Source organism: Schistocerca americana, chromosome 5 (genome assembly GCF_021461395.2).
Source record: "Schistocerca americana isolate TAMUIC-IGC-003095 chromosome 5, iqSchAmer2.1, whole genome shotgun sequence".
NCBI lineage: Eukaryota > Metazoa > Arthropoda > Insecta > Orthoptera > Acrididae > Schistocerca > Schistocerca americana.
In genome coordinates this window covers 559,485,025-559,499,128 of record NC_060123.1, presented here as the reverse complement: position 1 = coordinate 559,499,128, position 14,104 = coordinate 559,485,025, and the positions used below count along the sequence as shown (strand labels likewise).

The 14,104-nt window shown below is 43.9% G+C and overlaps 1 protein-coding gene across 1 annotated transcript in view; it reads left to right on the top strand.

The window, feature by feature from the left end:
* Positions 1-13,848, top strand: part of LOC124616007 (cytochrome P450 6k1-like) — a 79,417-nt gene extending 65,569 nt beyond the window's left edge. The window contains exon 8 of the mRNA XM_047144218.1: positions 13,528-13,848. Coding sequence (XP_047000174.1) covers positions 13,528-13,709 — 182 coding nt within the window. The 3' untranslated portion in view covers positions 13,710-13,848. The remainder of the gene's footprint in view (positions 1-13,527) is intronic.
* The last annotated feature ends 256 nt before the right edge of the window (positions 13,849-14,104 follow it).

Below are 14,104 nucleotides of genomic sequence, written 5' to 3'. Positions count from 1 at the left end.
TGAAAGTCCGTCCAGATGTAAAGTAACACCACAATAATACAGAAGAGACCAGACAGTCCTTAACGTTTGTAAACTAAACTTAATTACAATAAGTGACATTTCAAACGTTATGGGAAACTAATTTTGTCACATAAATCGCTCAGTAATCCTTAGGCCCAATTAAATATTTGAGACAGTATATGGATTTATAAAGTTGTTTAGCAATTGGAAACAAGTTCTTTGCTGTCTAAAAGGTTTACCCAACACATGCTGAACGTCGTTCAACGTTCAACGGGGAGTGGTTTCGCATCAACTTTATGTAATACTAAGCAGTTAAAAGAAAACGTGATTAACGGCGGCAAGCACTCTACGGAAATCCCAACATTAACAGCGAATCACAAGTAATATCATTGTTCACATTACTCATCAACGGTTACTTGTACACAAAGTTGTAGTTTAAATGGCATGACCAACGTCTTCGTTCTGGATATGGATGCAAACCCAGAACGAAAAGCCATTGTTAACCAAGCAAAGCTTTGTGCCTTATCGAGACTCGATCGCTAGGCAGATGGAGACGTCAAATATTGACGTTTGCACCAGTATCAGTTATCAGTTCTCAACTCGAACGTAAATGACGATAATGTTTGTATGAAATCAGGAACCCTAATATGACAATTACTTTCTTGGTAATTAACTTCGAAAGACGTTGTATATTGTTGCATTGTCAAGGAACAAAGGATGCACATGTTTAAAATTGATATGCCATCATGTAATGCTGGTGACAAGGATGCGAACCCGGCACCTAATCGTATTGTTGAATATGTACGTAAAATCAGAATGTAGATATCACAGTTTGTCACCAGTAGTGAGGTTCGAACCTAAAATGACGACGGAAGTCGTATTGCCTGACCGGGATTTGAAACCGGCGCCTACCACCGTCGTTGTCTAACCAGGAACAGACGAGAAATGTCCAATGTTGGTCCACCATTAGCGAGACGAGCGCACGTATAACTAGAAATAAGGCGACGAAAACGTCTATACTGACTGAGAGTCGAACGCCGCACACATGATTATGAAGACACGTTAATAATCAAATTCTTATTCAGTAGTAGCTAGGAGTAGCACGTTTAATTGCAAACCTTACGGCCTTTCGCATCCCTAGTAACGTGTTGCCTAATATCTGCAATATCATGGTGTTATTTTACAAGTGGTTTGACTGCCGTAAAGAGCAATGTTCTCTAGTAGTCGTGTATCATTGAGATGTAAATGAAGTGCCTCAGCAAAAAGTAATTTCCGTCGTGCAGCACGTATTGTTTCAGAGAGACTGAGCACATGTTATAAGTGCACAAAACGTGTATTATATACTACGTATATACTATTATTTGGATGGCCGAGCGGTTCTAGGCGCTACGGTCTGGAACCGCGCGACCGCTGCGGTCGCAGGTTTGAAACCTGCCTCGGGCATGGATGTGTGTGATGTCCTTAGGTTAGTTAGGTTTAAGTAGTTCTAAGTTCTAGGGGACTGATGACCTCAGCAGTTAAGTCCCATAGTGCTCAGAGCCATTTGAACCATTTTATTATTTGGAGTAGCTGCCGCCAAACCTGTTTACTTTTACATTCCGCTTAGTTGTCGTGATTTCCTTAAGGCTACATCTAATGCAGAGCGCTTACAAGAAAGAATAGTTTCCTGCGTCATGCTAGGTGAAATATTTTGTGGTATCTATGTTTAAAATGAATGTATTTTTGAACGTATTGTTCATCAAATATTTGAATGAATCGTCAACTGTAAGTGTGCCTGCACATGTTATAGCATAATAGCTGTAGCTGCGTTAGTTTATACTACAGACTTGGGTAGGTTAGGTGTAACTTTTGATCCTTCAAGGGGTGATCGTGGCCTTGCGGCCCGGGTCTATATTAGCCGCGGCTCGCGAGCTACGGGCCAGCCAGGATGGCTGAGGCGAGACGGAAGTGAGCGAGCTGGCGGTGGCGTTGGTGGGCCAACAGCCCGGGGCGAGCCAGCACGGGTGCACCGCATGCCTCTGCCTCTGCCGCTCCGTTTGACGTAAATATGTTTACCTCCTCTCCTGGCTTCAGTATAAGAGCGGCAAGCAGAAATACACATCAGGCTGTCTGCCGTAATGGCTCACTGGGAGAGGTCTATTCGAGATAGAGCAGTCGCTCTCATTGAAGAAGGAGGATGTTTCATCAGAGAAGCTGGCAGCCGATATGGCGTACGACACACCACTGCAACGAGATTGTGGATGATTTGCCTTGAAAGAGGCACCACCAACAGGGCTCCTGGCTCAGGCAGGAAGAGAGTGAGCTTACGGCAGGAAGACAGGGACCTAGTGTCTAGGAGCAGAGAAAATCCCTTTCTGAATGCGAAGCAGTTGCGGCGGGAGACCAACTTCCCCGGCTCCAGTGAAACGATTCGCCGAAGGCTGAGGGACGCTGGAATGCATCCACGACGATCCGCCGTGAAACAAGAGCTCAGCGAAGAGAACGTTTTTTACCGGCTAGCATTTGCGGAGCTCCATCTGAGGGCGTCGTGGGACAACGTCATTTTCACTGAAGAGAAGGTGTTTTCCATCAGTAACGACGGTCCACGAATCGTTTAAGGCCGCAATGGACTCGCCATCGACGCGAATATGTAACTACGACGAGAAGTAGTGGCCGGCTGTCTGTTACCTGCTGGGGTTGGATTTCTGCCAGAGGGGCGGGAATTCTTCACAGGATAGAAGGAACTCTGGACAGCGCGCATTATGCCCACATATTGGAAAATGTGATGCTTCCGTCAGTGCTAATGCTGTAGGCAGAAGCGGACGTCACATTGCAAGAGGACCATTCTCCCATTCACAAGTCTGCATTTGTTCAGCAGCAGCTCTCCACGATTGGCGTCAACGTCATGTACTGGCTGCCACGGGCGGCTGATATGAACCCCATGGAAAACATGTGGGCTGAGGTCGCCAGAACATTAACAGAGAACTGACCACGAAACCAACCAACTACTGCGGACGCTCTTTGAGACTGCCTTCTGGAAGCCTGGGAGGAAGTTGCTTCTTCAGGCTGTTATGTCCGACGGCTTATACATTCTATGCCAAGACGCATGATAGAAGTGCAAAATAATGAAGGATTCTGGATAAAATATTAGAGTTCTTAAAATGTTTTGTTATGTCTCCTTTTTCGTCATTTTTCCTCATTGGGAGCTAATGGAACATCGCGTGGCAACAGAAAAGATACATTCATATTATGTTTAACGTTGTTAATATCTCCTCTATTCTCTCTCACACTCCCTCTCTCTCTCTCTTGCACTATCGCCGCAAGTGCCCTTCTATTCCATTCCCCCAAAACTTTATAAACAAATATAGCGGTTTCCATTGACGCTACATTTTCTCTTTTAAATGGTGCTGTCTTAACTCTCTATCATTCCTCTCAACATCTATGAAATCGTATTCTTTGATCTCCCCTTCCCTATAACCCATTCTTCGTTCTGAAAACAGTCCTCCCTTATCTCTCGGTCCTAAGATAAAACGAACTGTTGCACACATCTAAGTAAGCAATACTTTCCAAGCATTTCACGCTTATATTTTGCACTTTTGCACTTCTATCCATTCCCAGATACCGCCCTCCTTCCTGTTACCCGTCCCTTGACATCTGCATCTACATCTAAATAAATGCTCTGCAATTCATAATTATGTGCTTGGCAGGGGGTTCTGTGGTCTGGTGGATTAATCTTGTATTGATGCGTAAAACGTGTAGGTTCACATCTCACGTCAGGCGTAGATTTTTAACACACACAAGTAACTCTCCTTCGCCCCTAATAACGCCAAGTGCAGAACGCCAGTAAACTCCGTAGTTCAATATCCGCAGTAAAGATAACATCCCTTCGCTGCCGACTGGGGCAGAGCGGCATTCGTTTGAGCTGTGACAGATGGAGAAACCCCGGAAGGCAGAGACTCTGTCACCAGCAAGCCGTCATAAACTAGAAAACGTATTTCATTTAATGAACCAATGGCCATGTAAGTTCACAAGGCTCTTACTTTATTTGAAACTGAGACGTTGAAAATTGTGGTGCTGGACTGGGATACGAATTCGATTTCACTGTGTTCCCCAAGATTGCAAACTCTTCTAGGCCTCCTCGAAAGGCACTTACCTGGTTCCGAATCCTGATCAGCACAAAATATTCATTATTTCATTTCAAACCCTAGCCTGTGCACTCCGAACTACTAGTGAAAAATAGTTGCATTTTCAACGTCTCTTCGTGCGCTGTCAGCTGTAACGTGTTCGTTTCAGCTCACAGCCACATGATGAGCTCTTTATCACAACATTACAAGATCAAACGTTTCCTTACATCTTTCCAAGTTCAAACATTCCCCTCCACCGAACTGGCGAAAACGGATTTGGGTTTGACGTCGTGTTCGTTGTGATCACCAATGACGATATGTTGTGGATTCAACATCTAGTCAGCAGAGTATTTTGTATCACATCATTGAAAGTACAAACATGCCACTCCTAGCTATGATTGGAAAAGAATTTGGTAGTTAAAGTGTCTTCATGACCACATGTGCGGTGTTTGAATTCCATACAGTACAGAACTTTTCGTCGCCTGATGTCTAGCTAAACATGCGCACATCTCGCTACTGGTGAACCAACAATAGCTGTTTATCGTCTGTTCCTGGCTAGAAAACGACGGCGCTAGATACTGGGTTCGAATCCCAGTCAGGCAAAAACAAGTCTATCGTCATTTAAGGTTCCAACATCTCGCTATTGGTGAAAACATTTGATATTTAACTTCCGATTTTACGTACTTCGTTAACAACCCGATTAGGTGCTGGGTTCGCATCCCTGTCACAAGCTTTACATGATGGTATTTCAATTTTAAACATGAGCATACCTTGTTCCTTGTGAATGACACCATATTAAACGTCGTTGGGGGTAGTTCCCAGGAAGGTAACTGTTATGACAGGATTCCCAGTTCAGTACAGACATTTTCGTCATTTATTTTCAGGGTCTGAATTGATAACTGATACTGGTGCAAACGTCTATACTTCATGTCTCTTTATGCCTAGTGATCAGGTTTCAATAAGGCACAAACAAAGCTTAGCTTAGTTAGCAATAGCTATAGGTGCTGGGTTTGAATCCACGTCCAGAACGACGACGTTAGTCATGTCATTTAAATTTCAAATTTGTGTACACGTAGCTGCTGATGTGTTACGAGAACAATGATATTACTGGTGATTCTCTGTTAATGTTGAGATTTCCGTAGAGTGCTTATTGCCGTTAATCGCGTTTTTTTACTGGTTCGCCCAATATCCAATTTCCAGAGCCACTCGCCGTTGAGCGACGTTCAGCACGTGGATGGAATACCTTTTCGAGAGCGAAAAAGTTTTTCCAATTGCTGTACAGCTTTGTAACTCCATATATTGTCTCAAGTATTTAATTTTGACTAAGGATTACTATACGATATACGTAAAATAAACCGTTTTCTCAGAACTTTTGGAATGTCACTTGTTGTAATTACGGTTAGTTTATGAGTGTTATGGGGTGTCTCATCGCTAAGAACGTGTTTTCCAACATGTTTTGTATGACGATATTAGTTGACGCTTAGACTGACTGCCATAAAGACCTTTGATCTCTAGTAGTCTAAAAATGGCTCTGAGCACTATGGGACTTAACATCTGTGGTCATCAGTCCCCTAAAACTTAGAACTACTTAAACCTAACTAACCTAAAGACATCACACACATCCATGGCCGCGGCAGGATTAGAACCTGCGACCGTAGCAGTCGCGCGGTTCCGGACTGAGCGCCTAGAACCGCGAGACTCTAGTAGTCTATTGCGGCACCCATTGTGTAGTGAAACGACTGTACCCCACGGGGTTTTGGTGTTTAGAGGACCTGCAAAGAGCTACGTTATGTTGGTTGGAGCTGGGACCGTCCGGGAGGGAGTGGGACGAGGGAAATTAGTCATTCCTTCCTACCGTTTAACCCAGAACGAGAGTTTAGCGCTCCTGTCACTAGACCATCTCGGCCGCGTAGGAAAAGAGCACACTACTTTTTCTGCATGGTGAGTTTCAGTTGTACGAAATTCATCAAAATTCGTTCCACACATACTCTCGAATTATTGATCCTTCACGTTTTCTATGAAAAAAAATTAGCTACGAGTTTATAGGTTTGCAGCCGAGCTCTCATTTTGTCTTTACACGACATCTCGTGTCTTTTCATAGTTGTCTGCATCCTGTGTCACGTGTAGATTTCGTTCTTACCTGTTTTGCAACCATACCGAAAACACGACACAATAAGCGCTTCCTTTCGTGGTACTTAGCCTACATTTTTAAATACATCTTCCACTGTTGCCAAAATAGACATTGTGCAAGTAATAATCATAAACGTAGATATTACAACTTTACAAGCATTTCCATAAATGGCATCCTATTCAGTGATATTTGTGCATAGTGTTGGGCAATTGAGAGAGAGAGAGGTATGAAATGAAATCATCATGTACACTGACAGAGAAAAGTCACAACTCTAAGAAGGAGTTGTGCGACATGAACGAAAGTTGGCAGGCGTGTTTCTGCATCTGAAAGATGGCGTCTGCTCAGATCTCGCGCCAGTTGTATAAGAGCGGCGGTAGTAGCTCCATTATGAAGATGGAAGTCAGGTTTGCTTTAAATACACGCTGTAACTGCCGTGAGCTTAGTTACCTTTGAGATTGGACGTGGTGAGATGATGATAGTCAAGAGTGCCTTTAAGGCGTCAAAGACGTCATGATCAGCACTTCACTCAGTTTGAGGTCGTGTAACAGCGCTACGAGAAGCTGGATGTTCCTGTCGCAGTACTGTAGAAGGGTTTGGCTGGAATGTAGCTAATGTACATGGTAGCTGGCACCTGAGGCCACGAGAACGTATGATCGGAAAAGACCGGGCTCCGGGTAGCCAAAGTGAAACTACCGAGAGGGAAGACCATAGCGGTTCTAGGCGCTACAGTCTGTAACCACGTGACCGCTACGGTCGCAGGTTCGAATCCTGCCTCGGGCATGGATGTGTGTGATGTCCTTAGGTTTAAGTAGTTCTAAGTTCTAGGGGACTGATAACCACAGCTGCTAAGTCCCATAGTGCTCAGAACCATTTGAACCTTTTTTTTTTTTTTAAGACTGTCGTGTTCAGCGCATGGCTGTGGCACACCGTATAGCATCTGCAACAGCAATCTGACCAGCAATTGGCACCACAGTGACACAACGAAGCAAGACCGGTGACGTCAAGGACATTTCCGAGCCAGACGCTCTGTAGCGTGCATTGTACTCATTCAAAACCACCGCCATTTGCGGCTTCAGTGGTATCAAGCGAGAGTTCATTGGAGGGCCGGGTGGAGGTCTGTTGTGGTTCCTGACGAAAGCTGGTTCTGCCTCGATGTTAGTGATGGCCGTGTGTTGGTTAGAAAGAGGCCACTTGAGGGCCTGCAAACAACCTGTCTGCGTGCTAGACACACTGGACCTACACCTGGGGTTATAGTCTCGCGTGCGGTTGCGTATGACAGCAGGAGCACTCTCATGGTTATCCCACGCACCCTGACTACAAATCTGTGCGTCAGTCTGGTGACTCGATGTCTAGTGCTGCCATCCATAAACAACATTCCAGGGGTTGTTTTCCAACAGGATAACGCTCGCCTGCATGCCGCTTATGTCACCCAACAGGCTCTACAGAGTGCCGATATGTTGCCTTGGCCTGCTAGAGCACTAGATCTGACTCCAGTCGAGCACATGGTACATCCTCGGACGACGATTCTACCGTCGTCCACAAAAAACATTAACCGTACCTGTATTGATTGGCCAAGTGCAACAGGCATTGAACTCCATCTTACAAACTGCAATCCGGCACCTGTACAACACAGCGCAAGCATGTCTGCGTCCTTGCATTGACCATTCCATAGGTTCATACTGATTGTTAATGTACCACCACTTCACCTCTGCAATGGCGTTTCTCGTGTTCGCAGTAACCTGTGATCTTGCAATGTCAATCACTTTCATATGTTACCTAGAGAAATTTACTCCCGAAATTTCATTGCCGGCCTTTGTGGCCGAGCGGTTCTAGGCGCTTCAGTCCGGAACCGCGCGACCGCTACGACCGCAGGTTCGAATCCTGCCTCGGGCATGGATGTGTGTGATGTCCTTAGGTTAGTTAGGTTTAAGTAGTTCTAAGTTCTAGGGTACTGATAACCACAGCTGTTAAGTCCCATAGTGCTCAGAACCATCTGAATCATTTTAAAATTTCATTACTCTATGTTAATTATTTTTTGGTGCTGCGGCTATTTTCTATCAGCATGTAGTATTTCTCAAGTCAACATAACTTTTTCTGAACACATACTAATCGTACAGAACTTAATGCGGTATCATTAGAAACGTTTTTTTAACTAGCTTCTGACACTGATTATGCGCTAAAACTTACTATTTGTGGAAAATTTCAACATAAAAGTGACTTTTAACCATCACAACCAAAAGGGCATCATGGATGCCCAGCTTCATACTTACATTTTATGAAGCTAGCTTACTTATCACGAATAAGAGACTGCCTTTTAATATTTTCTTATTACAAATGCCATTTCATTTTGTTTACAGAATTTATTAATTGAATAATTTCTATACAGCATTGCCATACATATTAACTGTGACTGCTGTAGTCCATTACCTCTGCCCGTCGTACAGGTTTTCCGAAACGAGAAACACATTTGTCATTGTCGCCTTGAATTGTGCTTTGCCTATTGTTACTACGGCCTAAAGTGCTTACTGTAACTGAAAATGTTTGTCGAATTACATTATAGGTTATGCCGACCTACTGACAGTGCCTGACTCCTGCCCATCGAACAAACCGGGACAAACATTTCGAATGCAAAACACATTTTTGACGCATGGGGATGTATATACAACAATGTATCATAAATTTATGAATATAATTTCTCGTCGTTTGGCTCATTTTTGAAGATGGTTTCTCTTCATTCCCATAATTACCCCTCTCCCAACGACTACACTTATTCCAAATATTATCATTATTTAAAATTATCAAAATGCGGAAGTTTCGCACGGGTCCCTTGATTTTGTATGTATTACACCAGATTACTAACACATAGTTATAAAAGAAGGGAGCAGGCTTTTATCTAGTTTTAGTGGAAAAAGTCTGGATTACTGAGTGATCTGGCGTTGAAAGATTAGCGAAATTATTTTGGTACTGAGAATAATTGAAAAACAAACAGAAATTTGGTAAGGAATTAAAGTTCGCAGAGAACAAATAGAAGCTATAAGATTAATCGAGGACATAATTCTGTCTGAGATAGCAAGGGAGTTAAAAGATTAGTTGCACGGAATGGATGAAGAAGGTAAGGTAAAATCCCGCATTCCTCTGTCGATGGCGTCCACGGATGCGGTATGGAAAGGTCAGCACACAGCTCACCCGGTCGTTGTTGGGTTTCTTTACCTTGGAACCTCTACTATTCGGTCAAGCAGCTCCTCAGTTGATTTCACGAGGCGCAGTGCACCCCATACCACTCCTACCACCAAAGAAAAATCTTTGGTAATAGTTGAATCGAACCCAGGTCCCTCTCATGGCTATCGACCGCGCTGTCCACTCACCTACGAAGGCGATCGAACTGAATGGATAGTCTCTTGTAAAGAAGTTATAAGATGATTATCAACAGAAGTAAATCAAAGTAATGGAGTGTAATCCAACTACACTGCGCAACAGAATTAAAGGACCACTTTTACGAAACTACGTAACTGTGTCCCATTTCAAAGCATGTTTTAAATTTGGTTCAAATGTGCGTAAAATATTCGTCTGCAAGATGCAAAAGCGTGGCGCGCTGCGACGTCGCACTGGGGTTCGACGACTCTTCAAAGAAAGGTTTCGATACTTGCGAAAAACAAGGCAAGAGCTCAGGTGTAAAGTGGGTTAATGATGCCACATTGGCACCAAATTTCACCATAATTCTGCCCAACGGCATCGTGGACCTCCTGTGCGATAGAAGCGTTGCAATCACGCTGATTTCTTATGGTTGCCCGAGGAAAGTATGCCAGACGTATCACCGCTCAGAATTGACACCAAAAGCCCTCAGGGTGTGGTATAAAGACCCTCAACGAAACGACTCCTTGGGGCGTTGAGCTCTACACATATCCCGGCTGAAAACAACCGTTCGTAGTGCAGCAGGAGAATGTTTGTGCTTTTTCAGCCCTCCTGTTTCGGTCCTTTCTGTGGCGTGATCACGGGGAGGGGGAAGGCGGAGGTGCATCACTAACATGTGCGTCAATAAGACGGCAAAGGGTCCCACTAAGAACACCAAGTCGGCAACACCTTCAGTACCACCCACGCATCGTTGTTGAGCACCTGTCAGCCTCACGACTCCTGTAACGCCTGAAGGTTAGTCAACCCCTTCAACACCCCTTAGGTGCGGTTTGACTGCCTTCAGGCGCTAGAACAGCCGCAAGGCTGAATGGTTGTCGAAGTTTCTGACAGGTTCATTTTTCGAGTATAATGACTTTTCTGGAGACTAGAAATCTACTCTGTAGGAATCAGAATGGGTTTCGAAAAAGACGATCGTGTGAAACCCAGCTCGCGCTATTCGTCCACGAGACTCAGAGGGCCATAGACATGGGTTCCCAGGTTGATGCCGTGTTTCTTGATTTCCGCAAGGCGTTCGATACAGTTCCCCACAGTCGTTTAATGAACAGAGTAAGAGCACATGGACTATCAGACCAATTGTGTGATTGGATTGAAGAGTTCCTAGATAACACAACGCAGCATGTCATTGTCAATGGAGAAAAGTCTTTCGAAGTAAGAGTGAATTCAGGTGTGCCGCAGAGGAGAATCGTAGGACCGTTGTTATTCACAATATAAATAAATGACCTTGTGGATGACATCGGAAGTTAACTGAGGCTTTTTCGGATGATGCTGTGGTATATCGAGAGGTTGTAACAATGGAAAATTGTACTGAAATGCAGGATGATCTGCAGCGAATTGACGCATTCTGCAGGGAATGGCAATTGAATCTCAATGTAGACAAGTGTAATGTGCTGCGAATACATAGAAAGAAAGATGCCTTATCATTCAGCTACAATATAGCAGGCCAGCAACTGGAAGCAGTTAATTCCATAAATTATCTGGGAGTACGCATTAGGAGTGATTTAAAGTGGAATGATCATATAAAAGTTGATCGTCGGTAAAGCAGATGCCAGACAGAGATTCATTGGAAGAATCCTAAGGAAATGCAATCCGAAAACAAAGGAAGTAGGTTACAGTACACTTGTGGTTGATAGAAGAGATAGAGAAGATCCAACGGAGAGCAGCGCGCTTCGTTACAGTATCATTTAGTAATCGCGAAAGCGGTACGGAGATGATAGATAGACTCCAGTGGAAGACTCTGCAGGAGAGAGGCTCAGTAACTAGGTAAGGTCTTTTTGTTGAAGTTTCGAGAACATACCTTCACCGAGGAGTCAAGCAGTATATTGCTCCCTCCTACGTATATCTCGCGAAGAGACCATGAGGATAAAATCGGAGAGATTAGAGCCCACACAGAATCATACCGACAATCCTTCTTTCCACGAACAATACGAGACTGGAATAGTAGAGAGAACCGATAGAGGTACTCAAGGTACCCTCCGCCACACACCGTCAGGTGGCTTGTGGAGTATGGATGTAGATGTAGATGTAGATGTAAAGTGCTCAACAAAGACGCGTGGGTGGCACCAAGGGTCTTGCCGAACTGCAAGCTCTTACAGGGACCATTCGCCATTTACGTTGCACTCTCCTCGTGATCACGCGACCTGAGGGCTGAAAAGGCACAAACACTCTTTGCTGCTTCAGATCACGATCGGGTTTCGTCGAACGGTTTTGAACGGTGGTTCCACCTTGCGTACAGGAGGAAAAATTGGGGTCGTACTACACTCCAAAGGTGTACGATCACGTTCGGTGGGGTTGCAGTCCTACGATGTCTTTAGAGTCGGGTTGAAACAGCGAGTGGGTGGCAGCAGTGTCGGAAGTTATCAAGAACGTCGTCCTTTGGCTTATCGCACTGCAAACTATCGTTTTCGATAACGAAATGTGTGGGAATCGACGCCCCAAGAAAGGGTGGTTTCATGGTTTCATAGAAACCCATCATGCCATACCTCCCCCCCCCCCCCCCCCCCTCGAAGCCTTTTCGTGTCGATTCTCAGCAGCGATGAGCGATGTATCTGAAATGTTTTCCTCGGCTACCCACAAGATAACCGCGTGATTTCAACGTTGGGTGTAGCGGTTCGGACCTTAATCGCAGAGGCGTCGAAAGTAGGAGTGAAATTTGGGTAAGAAGGGGTGTGACGACCTTCCCAGCGTACACACGTCCACGGAGGAGTTGGGGAAAATCATGGTGAAATTTGGTGCCAGTATGACATCATTAACCTACCTTATACCTCACATGAATTTCTGAGTTGTGACCTTTTCTCCGCATATGCAGGCACTTTACTGTCTGAAGCCATACCGAGCTCGAGGGTGACGCCGCAGGGCGCTAAGCTTCTGCATCATTACAGAGGAAACTTATAGACAACTTAAAGCCAAATTTCAAACTCACGCGCTGCAATGAGAGACAATCATGTGAATGCGAAAACTTAATCTTTAGTTTTGTTGCATAGTGTACAATGGATTCGCTCGTATTCGGGAATAGGGGGGTTCAGCTCCCCATCTGGCCACCCAGACTTTTTTCTGCAATTTCCGAAAATTTCTCAAGGAAATAGCAGAATGGGTACATTGAAAGGGACCATCCGAATTCCTTCCTGTCCTTTTCCAATCCGAGATTTTGCTCCGCCTCTAATGACCTCGCCATCAGTGGAATGTTAAGCCACAGTCTTCCTTCTTAGCTTCCTTCCTTCTTTTTTCAGTTTCCTCGTCGTTATCGCACCTCGAAACAACCACATCTCTCTTCCTTCTTTCTTTATGTACAGTGCTATCTATAGCTTATATTATAGCATTATTTCAATGTTAACTGTAAAATCTTAAGTTTATGGATATGGTTTTTGGCTGGACTTCAACTGGTGGAAAAATTATTGCTGTTATTGGTGTAAACTGCCAATTACTTTATCTTTTCTTATTCTTATTCTTATATTCATTTTGACCACCTGTGCACCGCCTTAAGTGCAATCAGTTTCATTTCTTTCCGCTTTATCCTTGTTCTGTATGCCCACATTTTGCAACCTTCTCGCTCCTCTGTCAATAATCTTTTCGTCCTGGATCTAATTCTGTCCTGGAAACCTGTGACAGCGCGCTTTTCGATATGGAAGTTACCTTGTTGTAAATTTCTGTTACCAGTATTTCAACTGTTTCCAGCTCTCATTGTAACTGCTATAGTCGTCGCACTTTGGTGTTATCGCTCACACGAACTTATAGCATCCTATGTTTAAATCACCCCTCCTCCGTTCTACAAATGCGCACCAAGAACTAAGTCCTTTTCTTGGTAGTGTCCGAGATATTTACGGTCTGTTCATATTGTTTTCATTACTTTATCTTTGCTAATCAAGGAATTGTTTTTCATTTCAGGAATGGACTTCGCTCTTCTACAAGTTAAGTTGGGTCTTGTACACATATTGTCGAAGTTTAACGTCGACATCTGCGATAGGACGAAAACCGGACTCCAGTTTTCTGCAAAATCGTTCATACTCGCGCCTGATGGAGGAGTTCCTCTGCGATTGTCGAAAAGGAAATCAAGGAGAGAAGATTAAATTAGAGTTGTGCGACGAGGACAGTTACATTTGAAACGTTGTTGCATTAATTTGATCTGCAAGCGGTGCTGCTATTCAAGACCATAAAAGTGGGTTAAAAGCTGTGAGCTGTCTGGAGAAGTTAACCTTGCATTACTGAGCAACTGTTTCACCAGGTATCCAGTCTAGCTTACCAAATTCCCAACCAGACTAACATTAATTATAATATTTTAATAGTCATACGACAACCGGTGAAATGTATACAAAAAAGACAATTTAAATAAAAAGAAATAAATCAGTTTATATTTGTAAATTTATTTTAACATTGATCATTGAAATTTCAGCATATTAAACTTGATTCCTAACTAAACTGGTGCCTTATTTAGGATTGTGAAAATGTGAGACTGTAATCTTAC